We start from the raw sequence: 12,843 nt of genomic DNA, 5'->3' as shown, positions 1-12,843 counted from the left end.
ACTAATTGCATTTGCAGGATTTGGCCCAGCTGGGGCTGAGCCCTTTGGTGGGTGTGTGTGTGTGTGTGTGTGGCCCCAGCTCACCCCCTCTCCCACCCACTGTCCCATTTGCTGCTGCTGGGACCCAGCTGCACCCTATAAACAAACACCCCCACCCCCCCAAACATGAGCACCCAGCCCCACATCCCTTTTTGGGTGCTGCCTGTGCTGCTGGAGCAGGTGAGTAGCCCCAGCTGGGGCATTTTTTTCCCTTTTTTCCTTTTTCCTTCTGAGGTTGGGCTGTGCTGGGGGTCTCCCTGTTCCCTGGGGGATGACTTGCTGTTGTGCTTTGAGCCCCCCCAGCCCTTGCTGCCATCTCTGGAGCTGCTGCGTTCCCATTTTGGGCTTTTTTTACCCCAGTTGCTTGGTGTGTGAGCAGTGTGGCAAGGGGGGGGGGGGGTGTGTGCCGTGTTCTTATTCAATTTTAATTTAGTTTGGATATTTAAGCACAAAACCAGGGGCTGGTGCGTTGTTTGGAGTCGTTAGAAGGGGGGTGGCACAGCAAGTGGCTTGTGAGGTCAGGGCCTGGGGCTGAGCAGTGTCCTGGGCCTGGGGGGAAAGGAGTTGGTGGCCAGCGAGCCCCCACCCATGGCCCTCCTGCAGTGGGGGACACTGAAAAGGCATCACCCCCCCCCCCCCCCCCCACCTCAGAGCAGGCTTTGCCTAAAAGCCTGGCAGCCCTGAGTATCGCAGGGCTCCCTGCAGGGCTGAGGCCTGGGGGGCTCATCACATGGGTGGGTGATGGGGCTGGGGAGGGGGACACAAGCTGCCGGGGGGTGGGTTGCAAACCGCAGTATTTTGTGAGGGTGCAGGATGGGGTTCGGGCTGCACCCCAGGACATGGGGGTCCTCGCTGTGCTCACATGGCCCCCCCACGGCTCCGGGGTCCCCCCTTCCCTCTGCTCCCCCCTTCGGGGATGGCAGCGGCGGCTTCTGCAGGCAGAGCGCAGGCAGAGCGCGGGCAGCACGTGGGACTCGGCGCAGCCTCCTGGGGGGGGCCTGTCCCCACTGGTAATGCTGCGGCTTGGGGGGGGCTCACGCCCATTCTCGGTGCCCTTGCAGGGATGTGCTCCCAGCAAAGAGAGAAGGCAGGGACAGCTGGTGTTAAAAAAGTGATTTTTATTTTTTTATTATTTTTAAATTAATAAAAAACCTTCAACCTGTTTTTTGTTGTTTTTTTCTTCTTTTTTTGTTTTTGGTTTTTTTTTTTAGCAAGATTGATTTGAAAACTAGAAAACCTCCCCCCAGCTCCCCCCTCTCTGGGGAAGGGCCATGAATGGCAGTTGCAGGGACAGGAGGGGCATCGCCTTGATAAATCCCCCTATGCCCTGGGGGTGCCGAGGGAGGGAGGATGGGGTTGGGGGGGGTCCGGGGGGGTCTGTGCAAGAAGCCAGGCTGAATTTCCGAAGCCAGAGAAGAGGCGTCTTTGCTCTGGGCGCTGCAACAAGCGTCCAGGAAATCCAGAGCCAGGGATGGGGGGGCCAGTGGCTCTGTGTCTGTGGCCACGATCCGGGGTGCCAACAGCTGCCTCCATTTATTTTTCGTTATTTCCCCCCCACCCTTCCTTCTCCTGCCCTGCTGCAGGGATGCTGGGGGGGAGCCACAGGGAAACCCCCCCACCCACCCCGTGCTGCTGCTCCTTCTCTCTGGATTTATATACATTAGATATATTTATATATTATAGTTATATATTTAAAAAAAAAAAAAATGGGGGGAGAAAAGACCAGCTAGTGACTCTTGCAGAGGCTCTCATGGGCCGGTGGCCTCCCCGGCAGCATGTCCCGTCCCCCCCCCCCTAAAAATAATAATAAAACCACAGGGGTGGCAGGGGGATGGTGGGTTGGGGACACAGCATCTGCCCGACCTGACCAACCCAGACCTAGGTTGCCATCCCGTCAGCATCAAACCTCAGCGTTTTCTCTCCAGCCCCAAGACCCTCCCCTTGCTGTTGCTGCACCACTGTGCTGATGGGGCCTGTGCTATTTTAGGGAGTCTTACAGCTTTTCCTGCCGGTCCCGAGTGCTGTCTAGACAGCTTGAGCAGCCCCTGGGCGTAGCTTTAGCACTCCTGAGCCCCCCGCTCTGCCGCTGACTTGGAGGTAAGACTTAGGGGCACTCCAAGGAGGGTTTAGCTTCTTGCCTCAGTGCATCTTGTTCCCATCTCTTAATCTCTCTGCTCCCTCTTTGAATTCAGTCCTCCCAGTTTGGAAGAGAAGAATACAGACTAGATGCTTTGGTTTTAATGCCTGAAAACAGGTATCTGGTGTCATTTAGAAGAGCGAGTTCTGCTTCCTGCTTGCCCACCCTCATCCTTTCTTGGAAATGGTCTTTGAGTGCCTCACCCAAGGGGGTGCTCTGACCGTGTGACGGTCCGACCTGGACGTTTCTAAGGGAAAAGAAAGTCTTGGAGGAGGACATTCGGATGATCCGGGAGACGCTTGGCATGGTGAGCTGCTGCCGGTGTCCCCAGGAGGCAGCTGGGCCCTCACCCCGCTCCCTGCCTCTGTGTCACCCTGCCACCCCTGCCCCACGGCCCTGGGTGTCACCCGGCGTGAAGGGTGCCAGGAGGGAAGAGCAGGAAGGGTGTCCCAAGGCTGAAGAGGTAACTGCATGCACCAACCAAAGTGATGCTAAGACATTTTTTAACTAAGCAGCTGTAAAGAAAGAAACATGGGTGCTAAGAAGGAGAGGAGATAAAGATCTACCCATGCAACACAGCCACAACCCTGCCTGGCATCCCTCTGTCCTGTGCCCAAGTTAATTTTTGGATGCTCCTTTTCAATCCTGCTCCTGTGTCTGGGCTGCCATCCCTCTCCTTGTCCCGCTCCAGGGGAATCTCCAGGACGCTGCCAGCCAGCTGCCGGCCCTCCGTGACCAGACAGCGTTGGACAGTGACATGGTACGGCCGCGCGCACGCCCGGATCCTGCTCCGGGAAGGAGGCGGCTGCGTGCCCGGGGCACCGGTGCACCCAGTCCCTCGGTGTCAGGGCACGGTCCCAGCAGGGCTGGACAGCGATGCTGGAGGGGGTCAGTGCTCCTGTGGGTGCCATCTCACCCGGCTATGTGGCCAGGGTTGACCCCCTAATCCCTTTTTTCCCCAGAAAAAGCTGAAGGAAAGCCTGAGCCTCTCCCCAGCCCCGGAGCAGGTGAGCAACATGGTGCGCAGGGAGGTGCTGGAGGATTGCCTGGTGGGCAGTCTCTGCCTTTGGGGTACTTGAGTTTGGCTCCGTGAGCTGGGGGGTTTGAGGACAGGGCGGGCGGCCCTTGCCGCTGCACTTCCGCCCATAAACCTGCTCCCCTTTGCCTCCTCTTCGCAGGATGGCAGTGAGGGCCAGGCTGCCCCCGCCGAGCCCCCCACTGCAGACATGGACACCCCGCATGGGGCAAGCTCAGCGCTGGGACTGAAGGGACCAGGGACACAGCCTGCACCCAGGACCAGCAAAGGGACCAGCAAGGGGACTCCACAGACACAGCCTGGCTCCCCGGCGACGCAGAGAGCACCAGTGGCCCCTGAGAAGGGGGCAGGTGCTTCCTCAGAGAAGACAAAGACTTCTGATGCCCGTGCCACCACCCTGGGGACAGAGCCGGGGGCCCCTGACAGCCAGACCACTACGCTGGGGACAGAGCCGGGGGCCCCTGACACCCAGACCACTACGGTGGGGACAGAGCCGGGGGCCCCTGACACCCAGACCACTACGGTGGGGACAGAGCCGGGGGCCCCTGACACCCAGACCACTACGCTGGGGACAGAGCCGGGGGCCCCTGACACCCAGACCGCTACGCCGGGGACAGAGCCGGGGGCCCCTGACACCCAGACCGCTACGCTGGGGACAGAGCCGGGGGCCCCTGACACCCAGACCTCCACCCCGGGGGCACAGGCGGGGGCCCCTGACACCCAGACCACTACGCTGGGGACAGAGCCGGGGGCCCCTGACACCCAGACCGCTACGCTGGGGACAGAGCCGGGGGCCCCTGACACCCAGACCTCCACCCCGGGGGCACAGGCGGGGGCCCCTGACACCCAGACCACTACGCTGGGGACAGAGCCGGGGGCCCCTGACACCCAGACCTCCACCCCGGGGGCACAGCCGGGGGCCCCTGACACCCAGACCTCCACCCAGGGGGCACAACCGGGGGTCCCTGACACCCAGACCTCCACCCAGGGGGCACAGCCGGGGGTCCCTGACACCCAGACCAGTACGCCGGGGACAGAGCCGGGGGCCCCTGACACCCAGACCACTAGGCTGGGGACAGAGCCGGGGGCCCCTGACACCCAGACCACTACGGTGGGAACACAGCCGGGGGCCCCTGACAGCCAGACCACTACGCTGGGGACAGAGCCGGGGGCCCCTGACAGCCAGACCACTACGCTGGGGACAGAGCCGGGGGCCCCTGACACCCAGACCACTACGCGGGGGACAGAGCCGGGGGCCCCTGACACCCAGACCACTACGCTGGGGACAGAGCCGGGGGCCCCTGACAGCCAGACCACTACGCCGGGGACAGAGCCGGGGGCCCCTGACACCCAGACCGCTACGCCGGGGACAGAGCCGGGGGCCCCTGACACCCAGACCGCTACGCCGGGGACAGAGCCGGGGGCCCCTGACACATAGACCGCTACGCCGGGGACAGAGCCGGGGGCCCCTGACACCCAGACCTCCACCCAGGGGGCACAGCCGGGGGTCCCTGACACCCAGACCTCCACCCAGGGGGCACAGCCGGGGGTCCCTGACACCCAGACCAGTACGCCGGGGACAGAGCCGGGGGCCCCTGACACCCAGACCACTACGCTGGGGACAGAGCCGGGGGCCCCTGACACCCAGACCTCCACCCCGGGGGCACAGCCGGGGGCCCCTGACACCCAGACCTCCACCCAGGGGGCACAACCGGGGGTCCCTGACACCCAGACCTCCACCCAGGGGGCAAAGCCGGGGGTCCCTGACACCCAGACCAGTACGCCGGGGACAGAGCCGGGGGCCCCTGACACCCAGACCACTAGGCTGGGGACAGAGCCGGGGGCCCCTGACACCCAGACCACTACGGTGGGAACACAGCCGGGGGCCCCTGACAGCCAGACCACTACGCTGGGGACAGAGCCGGGGGCCCCTGACAGCCAGACCACTACGCTGGGGACAGAGCCGGGGGCCCCTGACACCCAGACCACTACGCGGGGGACAGAGCCGGGGGCCCCTGACACCCAGACCACTACGCTGGGGACAGAGCCGGGGGCCCCTGACACCCAGACCACTACGCTGGGGACAGAGCCGGGGGCCCCTGACACCCAGACCGCTACGCCGGGGACAGAGCCGGGGGCCCCTGACACCCAGACCGCTACGCCGGGGACAGAGCCGGGGGCCCCTGACACATAGAGCGCTACGCCGGGGACAGAGCCGGGGGCCCCTGACACCCAGACCTCCACCCAGGGGGCACAGCCGGGGGTCCCTGACACCCAGACCTCCACCCAGGGGGCACAGCCGGGGGTCCCTGACACCCAGACCAGTACGCCGGGGACAGAGCCGGGGGCCCCTGACACCCAGACCACTACGCTGGGGACAGAGCCGGGGGCCCCTGACACCCAGACCTCCACCCCGGGGGCACAGCCGGGGGCCCCTGACACCCAGACCTCCACCCAGGGGGCACAGCCGGGGGTCCCTGACACCCAGACCAGTACGCCGGGGACAGAGCCGGGGGCCCCTGACACCCAGACCGCTACGCCGGGGACAGAGCCGGGGGCCCCTGACACCCAGACCTCCACCCAGGGGGCACAGCCGGGGGTCCCTGACACCCAGACCTCCACCCAGGGGGCACAGCCGGGGGTCCCTGACACCCAGACCAGTACGCCGGGGACAGAGCCGGGGGCCCCTGACACCCAGACCACTATGCTGGGGACAGAGCCGGGGGCCCCTGACACCCAGACCACTACGCTGGGGACAGAGCCGGGGGCCCCTGACACCCAGACCTCCACCCCGGGGGCACAGCCGGGGGCCCCTGACACCCAGACCTCCACCCAGGGGGCACAGCCGGGGGTCCCTGACACCCAGCCCTCCACCAAGGGGGCACAGCCGGGGGTCCCTGACACCCAGACCACTACGCTGGGGACAGAGCCGGGGGCCCCTGACACCCAGACCACTAGGCTGGGGACAGAGCCGGGGGCCCCTGACAGCCAGACCACTACGCTGGGGACAGAGCCGGGGGCCCCTGACACCCAGACCACTACGCGGGGGACAGAGCCGGGGGCCCCTGACACCCAGACCACTACGCTGGGGACAGAGCCGGGGGCCCCTGACAGCCAGACCACTACGCCGGGGACAGAGCCGGGGGCCCCTGACACCCAGACCACTACGCCGGGGACAGAGCCGGGGGCCCCTGACACCCAGACCGCTACGGTGGGAACACAGCCGGGGGCCCCTGACAGCCAGACCACTACGCTGGGGACAGAGCCGGGGGCCCCTGACAGCCAGACCACTACGCTGGGGACAGAGCCGGGGGCCCCTGACAGCCAGACCACTACGCGGGGGACAGAGCCGGGGGCCCCTGACACCCAGACCACTACGCCGGGGACAGAGCCGGGGGCCCCTGACACCCAGACCGCTACGCCGGGGACAGAGCCGGGGGCCCCTGACACCCAGACCGCTACGGTGGGGACAGAGCCGGGGGCCCCTGACACCCAGACCGCTACGCCGGGGACAGAGCCGGGGGCCCCTGACACCCAGACCGCTACGCCGGGGACAGAGCCGGGGGCCCCTGACACCCAGACCTCCACCCAGGGGGCACAGCCGGGGGTCCCTGACACCCAGACCAGTACGCCGGGGACAGAGCCGGGGGCCCCTGACACCCAGACCACTATGCTGGGGACAGAGCCGGGGGCCCCTGACACCCAGACCACTACGCTGGGGACAGAGCCGGGGGCCCCTGACACCCAGACCACTACGGTGGGGACAGAGCCGGGGGCCCCTGACACCCAGACCACTACCCTGTGGAGGCTAAGCCTGCCTGTGCCCCTGTCTCACTGACCAGGTCCACGCTGCAGGAGATGAGGTGTAAGCTGAAGGAGCTGGAAGAGCAGCAGGAGAGGACCAAGGCCACGCTGGAGCGGTTGGTGGCCAAGACGGCTGACGAGCTGCAGGAGCAGGTGAGGTCCAGGGGCAGCGCTCCCACCGCCACAGCATGGTGGGGTGGTCCTGGAGGGGTTCCCAGCCACATCCCCAGCCATGTGGTATGGCCTTGGGGGGTGCTGGCACCTCCCAAGGGGATGCTGGGCAGGGTGACAAACACCCCTTGTGCATTGGGGCTCAGTGGTAGAACTCGGGCACCACCCAAGGGGGTGCTGGGCAGGGTGACAAACACCCCTTGTGCATTGGGGCTCAGTGGTAGAACTCGGGCACCACCCAAGGGGGTGCTGGGCAGGGTGACAAACACCCCTTGTGCATTGGGGCTCAGTGGTAGAACTGGCCTGGGGGAGGGAGGATTTCCAGACGGGCTGGTGCCACAGCACCCGGATTTGTTGCCTGCCTCCACCTCATCTCGGAGCCTACTCCTCCTCCCCTTCCTGCAGCTGGGCGAGCCGAGGGCGATGGTGGCGAGCACAGGGCAGGAGCAGGCAGAGGCGCAGGCAGCGTGCCCCGTCTGCAGCACGGACATCAGCAAGCAGGCGGGGCAGCTCCTCCAGCGCTACGAGAAGCTCCAGGAGGTGGTGGACGATTTCACGTCGCGGCAGGCAGTGGGCAACGTGGTAAGGCAGCTGCCAGGGAGGAGCCAGGTAGGGAGATGCCAGCATGGGGGGCTTGGGAGGGGGTTGCCAGCACCCCCCCAGCTGGTTGTGCTTCACTGTAATGTGGGGGCGCCCCTCACCGCCTCCCAGATTGGTTCGTACAAGCGAGCAGCATGGAAGGAAATTAAAGCCTTGATGCAAATGTCCTGTTGGCACTGAGAGCCCATGGCCACCGGGCAAGTAACCCGGGTCTGTCCCCACGGGGGCAGCCAGCCCCGCCTTGCACAGCACCACCTTGTCATCTTCCTCCCTGAAGCAGGACGAGGAGCTGCTGAAGCGCATCCAGGCCACCGTCACGCAGGTGCAAGGCGACTACGAGAAGCTCAATTCTGTCACCAGGAACCTCCTGAATGACCGTCACCAGAAGGAGAAAGATATCGAGGTAGGTGGCTGAAACCCCCTCGGGGTCAGAGCATCCTCCAGGCAGACCCCAGGCTGGGGACCACAAGGGATTTGTCTGCACCCCCCCAAACCTTGCAGCCCTGTGGAGGTTCAGTGTACCTTTCCTGGAGGTTTGGGTGAGGTGGGGGGAGCGGGGGTTGCTCAGCTGGCCAGGAGGCAGCTCCAACCCTGCCGCGGTGCCATGGGATGCTTTTCTGTGTTGGAAGGCTCTGTTCCGGTCCCTGGAGAGGCTGGAGAAGGAGAAAGCGAACAAGGAAGACCTGGTGCTGGGAATTGATGCGGTATGGCCTTGGGGGGTCCTGGCACCACCCAAGGGGGCGCTGGGCAGGGTGACAAACACCCCTTGTGCCTTGGGGGCTCAGTGGCAGAACTGGCCTGGGGGAGGGAGGATTTCCAGACGGGCTGTGGCTCCTTCCCCACGTGCCTCTGTCTTCCCCTGGGTCCCTTCAGCTGGTGTGACCAACCCCACGGGGGTGATGGGGCGAGTGGGGCCACGTAGCCACTTCTCCCTGTCCTCCTGCCACGAGCTGGCCCTGCCCATCATCCCTCCATCCTTTCCTCACTGCTCTCCTGCCTTTCCCCGCTGCTAGAAAGCAGACAAAACCGCCCTGGCCGGCAAAGTGAGTCGCACCCAGTTTGAGGCGAGCATGGAGCGGCTGAATGAGAGGATGCAGGAGACGCTGAGCCGGGTGATGGGACAGGAGCAGGGCTGGCACCAGGTCCAGCGGCAGCTCAGTGAAGAGATGGACTCCAAGGTGAGGGGTGGCACGTCCCCGCTGCGCAAAACTGGCACCTTCGGGGCTTGGCAGCCTAAGGCAGCATCCCTCTGAGGATCCCCCCTCCTGGCTTTTCATGGGGAACATGATGTCCCAGCCCGGGGCAGCTGGCTGAGGGTGTGTGTCTGTCCGTAGCTGGACCGCCTGGAGCTGGGGCCTTTCCGGCAGCAGCTGGAGGGGCACTGGAGGAGCATCCTGGAGCAGCTCAAGGAGAAGGAGCCGCTGACGGAGGCTGACGATGCAGCTGGGATGAAGAAGTGAGTGCGATGGGGGTGGCGATGGCTTCTCCTCCCACCGGTAGCAGGTTCCCGATGTTAACGGAGGCACGAGGAGGGGGACCTGCAGGATGGAGCCCTCCCGAACCAAAACTGGGATGTGGGTGCAAAGGTTTTCTGGAGCAAGGGTGGGGAACGGCGACTTGTCCCCCTGGGCAGGGGTGTGACACGCGGCGCCGCAGAGCTGGGTTGTGACCTGCCCTCCTGGCGAGGGGCAGGGGGGTAATTAGCGCTGACGAAGTGATGAAACCGGTGTGAGGGCTGGTTGGGATGGCAGCTACGGGTGCCTGCGCCCTTCGCCTCCCATCCCTGCCTGCCCTGGGCAGCCACAGGCAGCTGCCAGGTTTCGGAGGTGCCCGCAGGGCCGAGGCGAGCGTGTCCCTGTCCTCGGGGCAGCTGTGACAAAACTCATCCTGAAAAATGTGGGAATCCTGCATCCCCCAGGCCCGGCGTTTGTACCCCAGCAAGAGGTACAGGAACACCCCCATTCTGTCCTTGCTGGTACCCCCAGTTCCCATGTTGTGCCTTGGAGAGGGCGCATTGATAGAGGTAGGGTAAGTTGTAATTGGAGCGTTTTCAGGTGGGTAATCCATTGTAGGCCTTTTCCTGTTGTTATGGAGCCCGGAAAGTCAAAGGTGGCACATTGTAAATCTTCAGAACGAGCAACCATATTTTCCCATAGCTGTTGCTTCCAGCGGACGAGGATCGTATCAGGTTCCTTTCCAAAGTGTAACAGAGCCAAAACAGCAACAATGGTGACAAAAGCAGCTTTGTTGGTATTTTGGCAAGCCCAGGCTAAGGGCACGGGCTTACCATGTGTGCCTTGGAACAGGATGCCTACTGTCCCATGTTCAGAAATGAAGCAGCCTGCTGCGACTGACTGTGTCGGGTCCCATCGCTGCAACGGCTGCTGCTGTCATAAGATAGCCTGTATGAGTTCCAAATTGTTTTGACACTCTTTCGTGAGTGTTCTGGGCTCCCACAGGTGTTCGCCTTTTAGTAGTTCATAAAAGGGTTTCATAAATCCCAAGGGGATGCAGACAAAGGTGCGGAGCCACTGTAAGGCCCCAACTAATTTCTGAGCGTCATGGAGAGTGGCAACGCTCGGGGTGAGAGCCACTGGCTGCGGACTTATGTTGTTCCCTGTCAACGTCATGCCCAGGTATTGTAATCGCGTACCACGTTGAATTTTTGCTTCGGCAATGCTCAGATTATGTCGTTGAAGTAAGGCCTTGGCGCGTTGGAACAGGTGTTCTACCTGCTGTTCTGTAGGTGCCGCTAGTAGTATGTCGTCCATATAGTGTATTACATGGTGGTTAGGCTCACCTTCTCTTAAGGGTGCGATGGCCCTGGCCACGTGTCCTGGTTTAACCAGGATAGGGTTAAGTTTCCCCAGCAGTGGGGGGGAGCTCTAGCCGGGTTATTCAGACACCATGCGGAGGTCACATCCTGGCAGGTCACATTTTTCCTGGCGCGGGAGCGCGGTGCACTCGTGGTTTTGTACATCGTGCTTCCCACTGCTGTATTTGGTAGCTATTTTGCTCTGTTCACTGCTATCACTATTACTGTTATTGTTATTGTTGTTGTTGGTTGTGTTGCTATTGCACTGTTGTATTAAACCTTTCCTTATTTCAGTCTTGGGGCTTTGTATTTCACTCCCTTTGTGGGGGAGGGGCAGCGGCCGCGTGGTCTCAGACCCCGGCAGGGGCTAAACCACCACACCACATACAGCTGGCAAATGACAGGCGAGTTCTTCATACCCTGTCCCCTGCTTGATGGAGGTCCAAGCGGGCTCCTTCTTCTCCAATTTGGCTACGTCCATGAAGGCCTGTTTGCCAGCTTCGGTAGCGGCCGTGAATTCTCTGGGCCGCAGTCGTAACCGAGCCGGCATCGTTGCAAAAGCACCCCGCCCTAATAGGCGGTCATGGGTAGGCCCGTGTAAGGGGTGCTGTTGATTGGCGGCCGCATGGACTACAGCAGTAACTCGGCTTCCCCATGCCTCCTTCCACAGCAAATACATTGCTGGTTTTAACACCGCTTTCGCCAGCTGTCGCATGTCAGAGGGGGTCAGTGGCAATGCCAAAATGGTTTCTAAGAGCAAAGTTGTTTCTGGGTGTCCTAAGCCGTGTTCAGCAACTGCCTGAAATAGGGTTTGCACGGCCTTCGCGTCAAGCGGATACCACTCCTGCTGCCCTGTGGGGGTAACCCTGACTGGGTAGGCATGTATTGCTGCAGGCTCAAGCTTCACCCCCGACATAATGCACTCCTTGGCTATACGTTGCCAATCTGTGGGTGTCCTCGGCGCAGGGGATGGCGCCAAGCCCCCCCCCCCCAGCCGCCTGTTCTAACTGCAGCGGATAGTTTAGCCAGTTCCGTCGTCAGCCCTTTCATTCCCTCCGGGCGGCTCTAACCGTCAGTGGACCTCCCGCTGGTTGGGCCGCGCCCCCCAACCTCCCTCATGCTTCCATTTTTGGTCATGTTCTGCTTCGTCGCTCTCCGATTCGCCATCCGACCCTATCCGGGTCCTTGGCTCCCGCCAATGAGCGAACGGGTCGCTCAGTTCCCTTATATGGCGAGGCTCTGCCGGCCCCACTGCACTCCATGGCGGGCACGCACGGGGGTTTGAGGAGCGCCCGGCAACCAATCAAGGAGCGAGTCCTGCCCAGGTTGCCCTCCTTGGCCCGGCCCTTGGGCGACTTGCCCCTGCTCTTGTGGTTGCCTGACCGCCCCCATATCCACCCCCGAACGCTGCGTGTTCGCGCGCCCCTTTTCTGCTGATTCTTGTTTACGCACGTCGGTCTCCACCCTCTGCATCTCCTCCCAAGGGTACACAGGGGGGGTGCTGGGGGCGCAGACGGGATCGCACCCTTCTTCCCCTGTTCTCCGCCCCCGTCTCCCCCCCGATGGCTTGCCTTCTATGGGCCACGCCTCTAGCTTCCCTCCTCATCGTCAGAGCTCGCCGTGAGCTCCTCCGTTTGGGTGGTCTCCTCCGCGAGACCCCGCAGACCCTTCTTCGCATCCCGCCACGCCTGTTGCTCCTCCGGGGTAGCTATCATCATCGCGTTTGCCTTCCCCCAAGCCACTAAGTGCTCTGGCCTTCCCAGCTTGGCCTGCTCCGTCAGCACCGCCTCTATCTGCGGCCAGAGCTCCGGCTTCGTGCCGTCTATTGGCTCCGGCAACACGCCGAGCCCCATCAAATTTTGTAGCATAGCTTTCAGTGTCTTCGACTTCACAGAAGCCTTATGTTGCTCGCCCCATCTTTTCAGTACCTGAATTATGGCATCCATGGCGCGCTGGCCGCGGAGTCTCCCGTCCTGCGTGGAGCTCCTCCACCCCCTGCTGGGCACCGACGACGGTAACTGTAGATCACGTCGGGGCCACCACTTATTGTAGCCGGCTCTGCATCTTTAAGCCTGCCTATCCACCTGTTGGTGGCGCTCAGGTCGCAGGGCCAGATACCGCAGGGGGTTAAGACCTTCTCGGGGACATCAGTACAGACACCAACGTGGTGGTTACAAAACGTCCGTTTATTGAACTGCACAACTTGCATATATATGCTCGCTAAGCACCTCCTCCGTGGGT

General features: G+C 62.9%; 1 protein-coding gene and 1 long non-coding RNA gene across 3 annotated transcripts; both read left to right on the top strand.

The window, feature by feature from the left end:
• The first annotated feature begins 2,447 nt into the window (after positions 1 to 2,447).
• LOC141932947 (uncharacterized) lies at positions 2,448 to 2,936 on the top strand. Its single transcript, XR_012625966.1, has 2 exons — positions 2,448 to 2,483; positions 2,692 to 2,936. It is a non-coding gene; the product is annotated as an uncharacterized LOC141932947 (long non-coding RNA).
• A 4,124-nt stretch (positions 2,937 to 7,060) lies between these two features.
• On the top strand, positions 7,061 to 9,757 carry LOC141932863 (glutamine-rich protein 2-like). 2 transcript variants are annotated; one of them, XM_074847070.1, is made up of 5 exons: positions 7,061 to 7,169; positions 7,593 to 8,190; positions 8,417 to 8,491; positions 8,801 to 8,965; positions 9,122 to 9,757. In XM_074847070.1, exons 4-5 carry the CDS (start codon positions 8,858 to 8,860, stop codon positions 9,245 to 9,247), a joined length of 234 nt encoding a protein of 77 aa, XP_074703171.1. In that variant the 5' UTR covers positions 7,061 to 7,169; positions 7,593 to 8,190; positions 8,417 to 8,491; positions 8,801 to 8,857; the 3' UTR covers positions 9,248 to 9,757. The 2 variants fall into 2 exon arrangements, with proteins under 2 accessions (XP_074703171.1, XP_074703170.1); XM_074847069.1 differs by lacking the exons at positions 8,801 to 8,965; positions 9,122 to 9,757 and having other exon boundaries at positions 8,417 to 8,495.
• Positions 9,758 to 12,843: the final 3,086 nt, after the last annotated feature.

The sequence above is a fragment of the Strix aluco genome, chromosome 21, assembly GCF_031877795.1.
Source record: "Strix aluco isolate bStrAlu1 chromosome 21, bStrAlu1.hap1, whole genome shotgun sequence".
NCBI lineage: Eukaryota > Metazoa > Chordata > Aves > Strigiformes > Strigidae > Strix > Strix aluco.
Note: the sequence above shows the minus strand (reverse complement) of the source record. Positions and strands in the feature narration are given on the sequence as shown.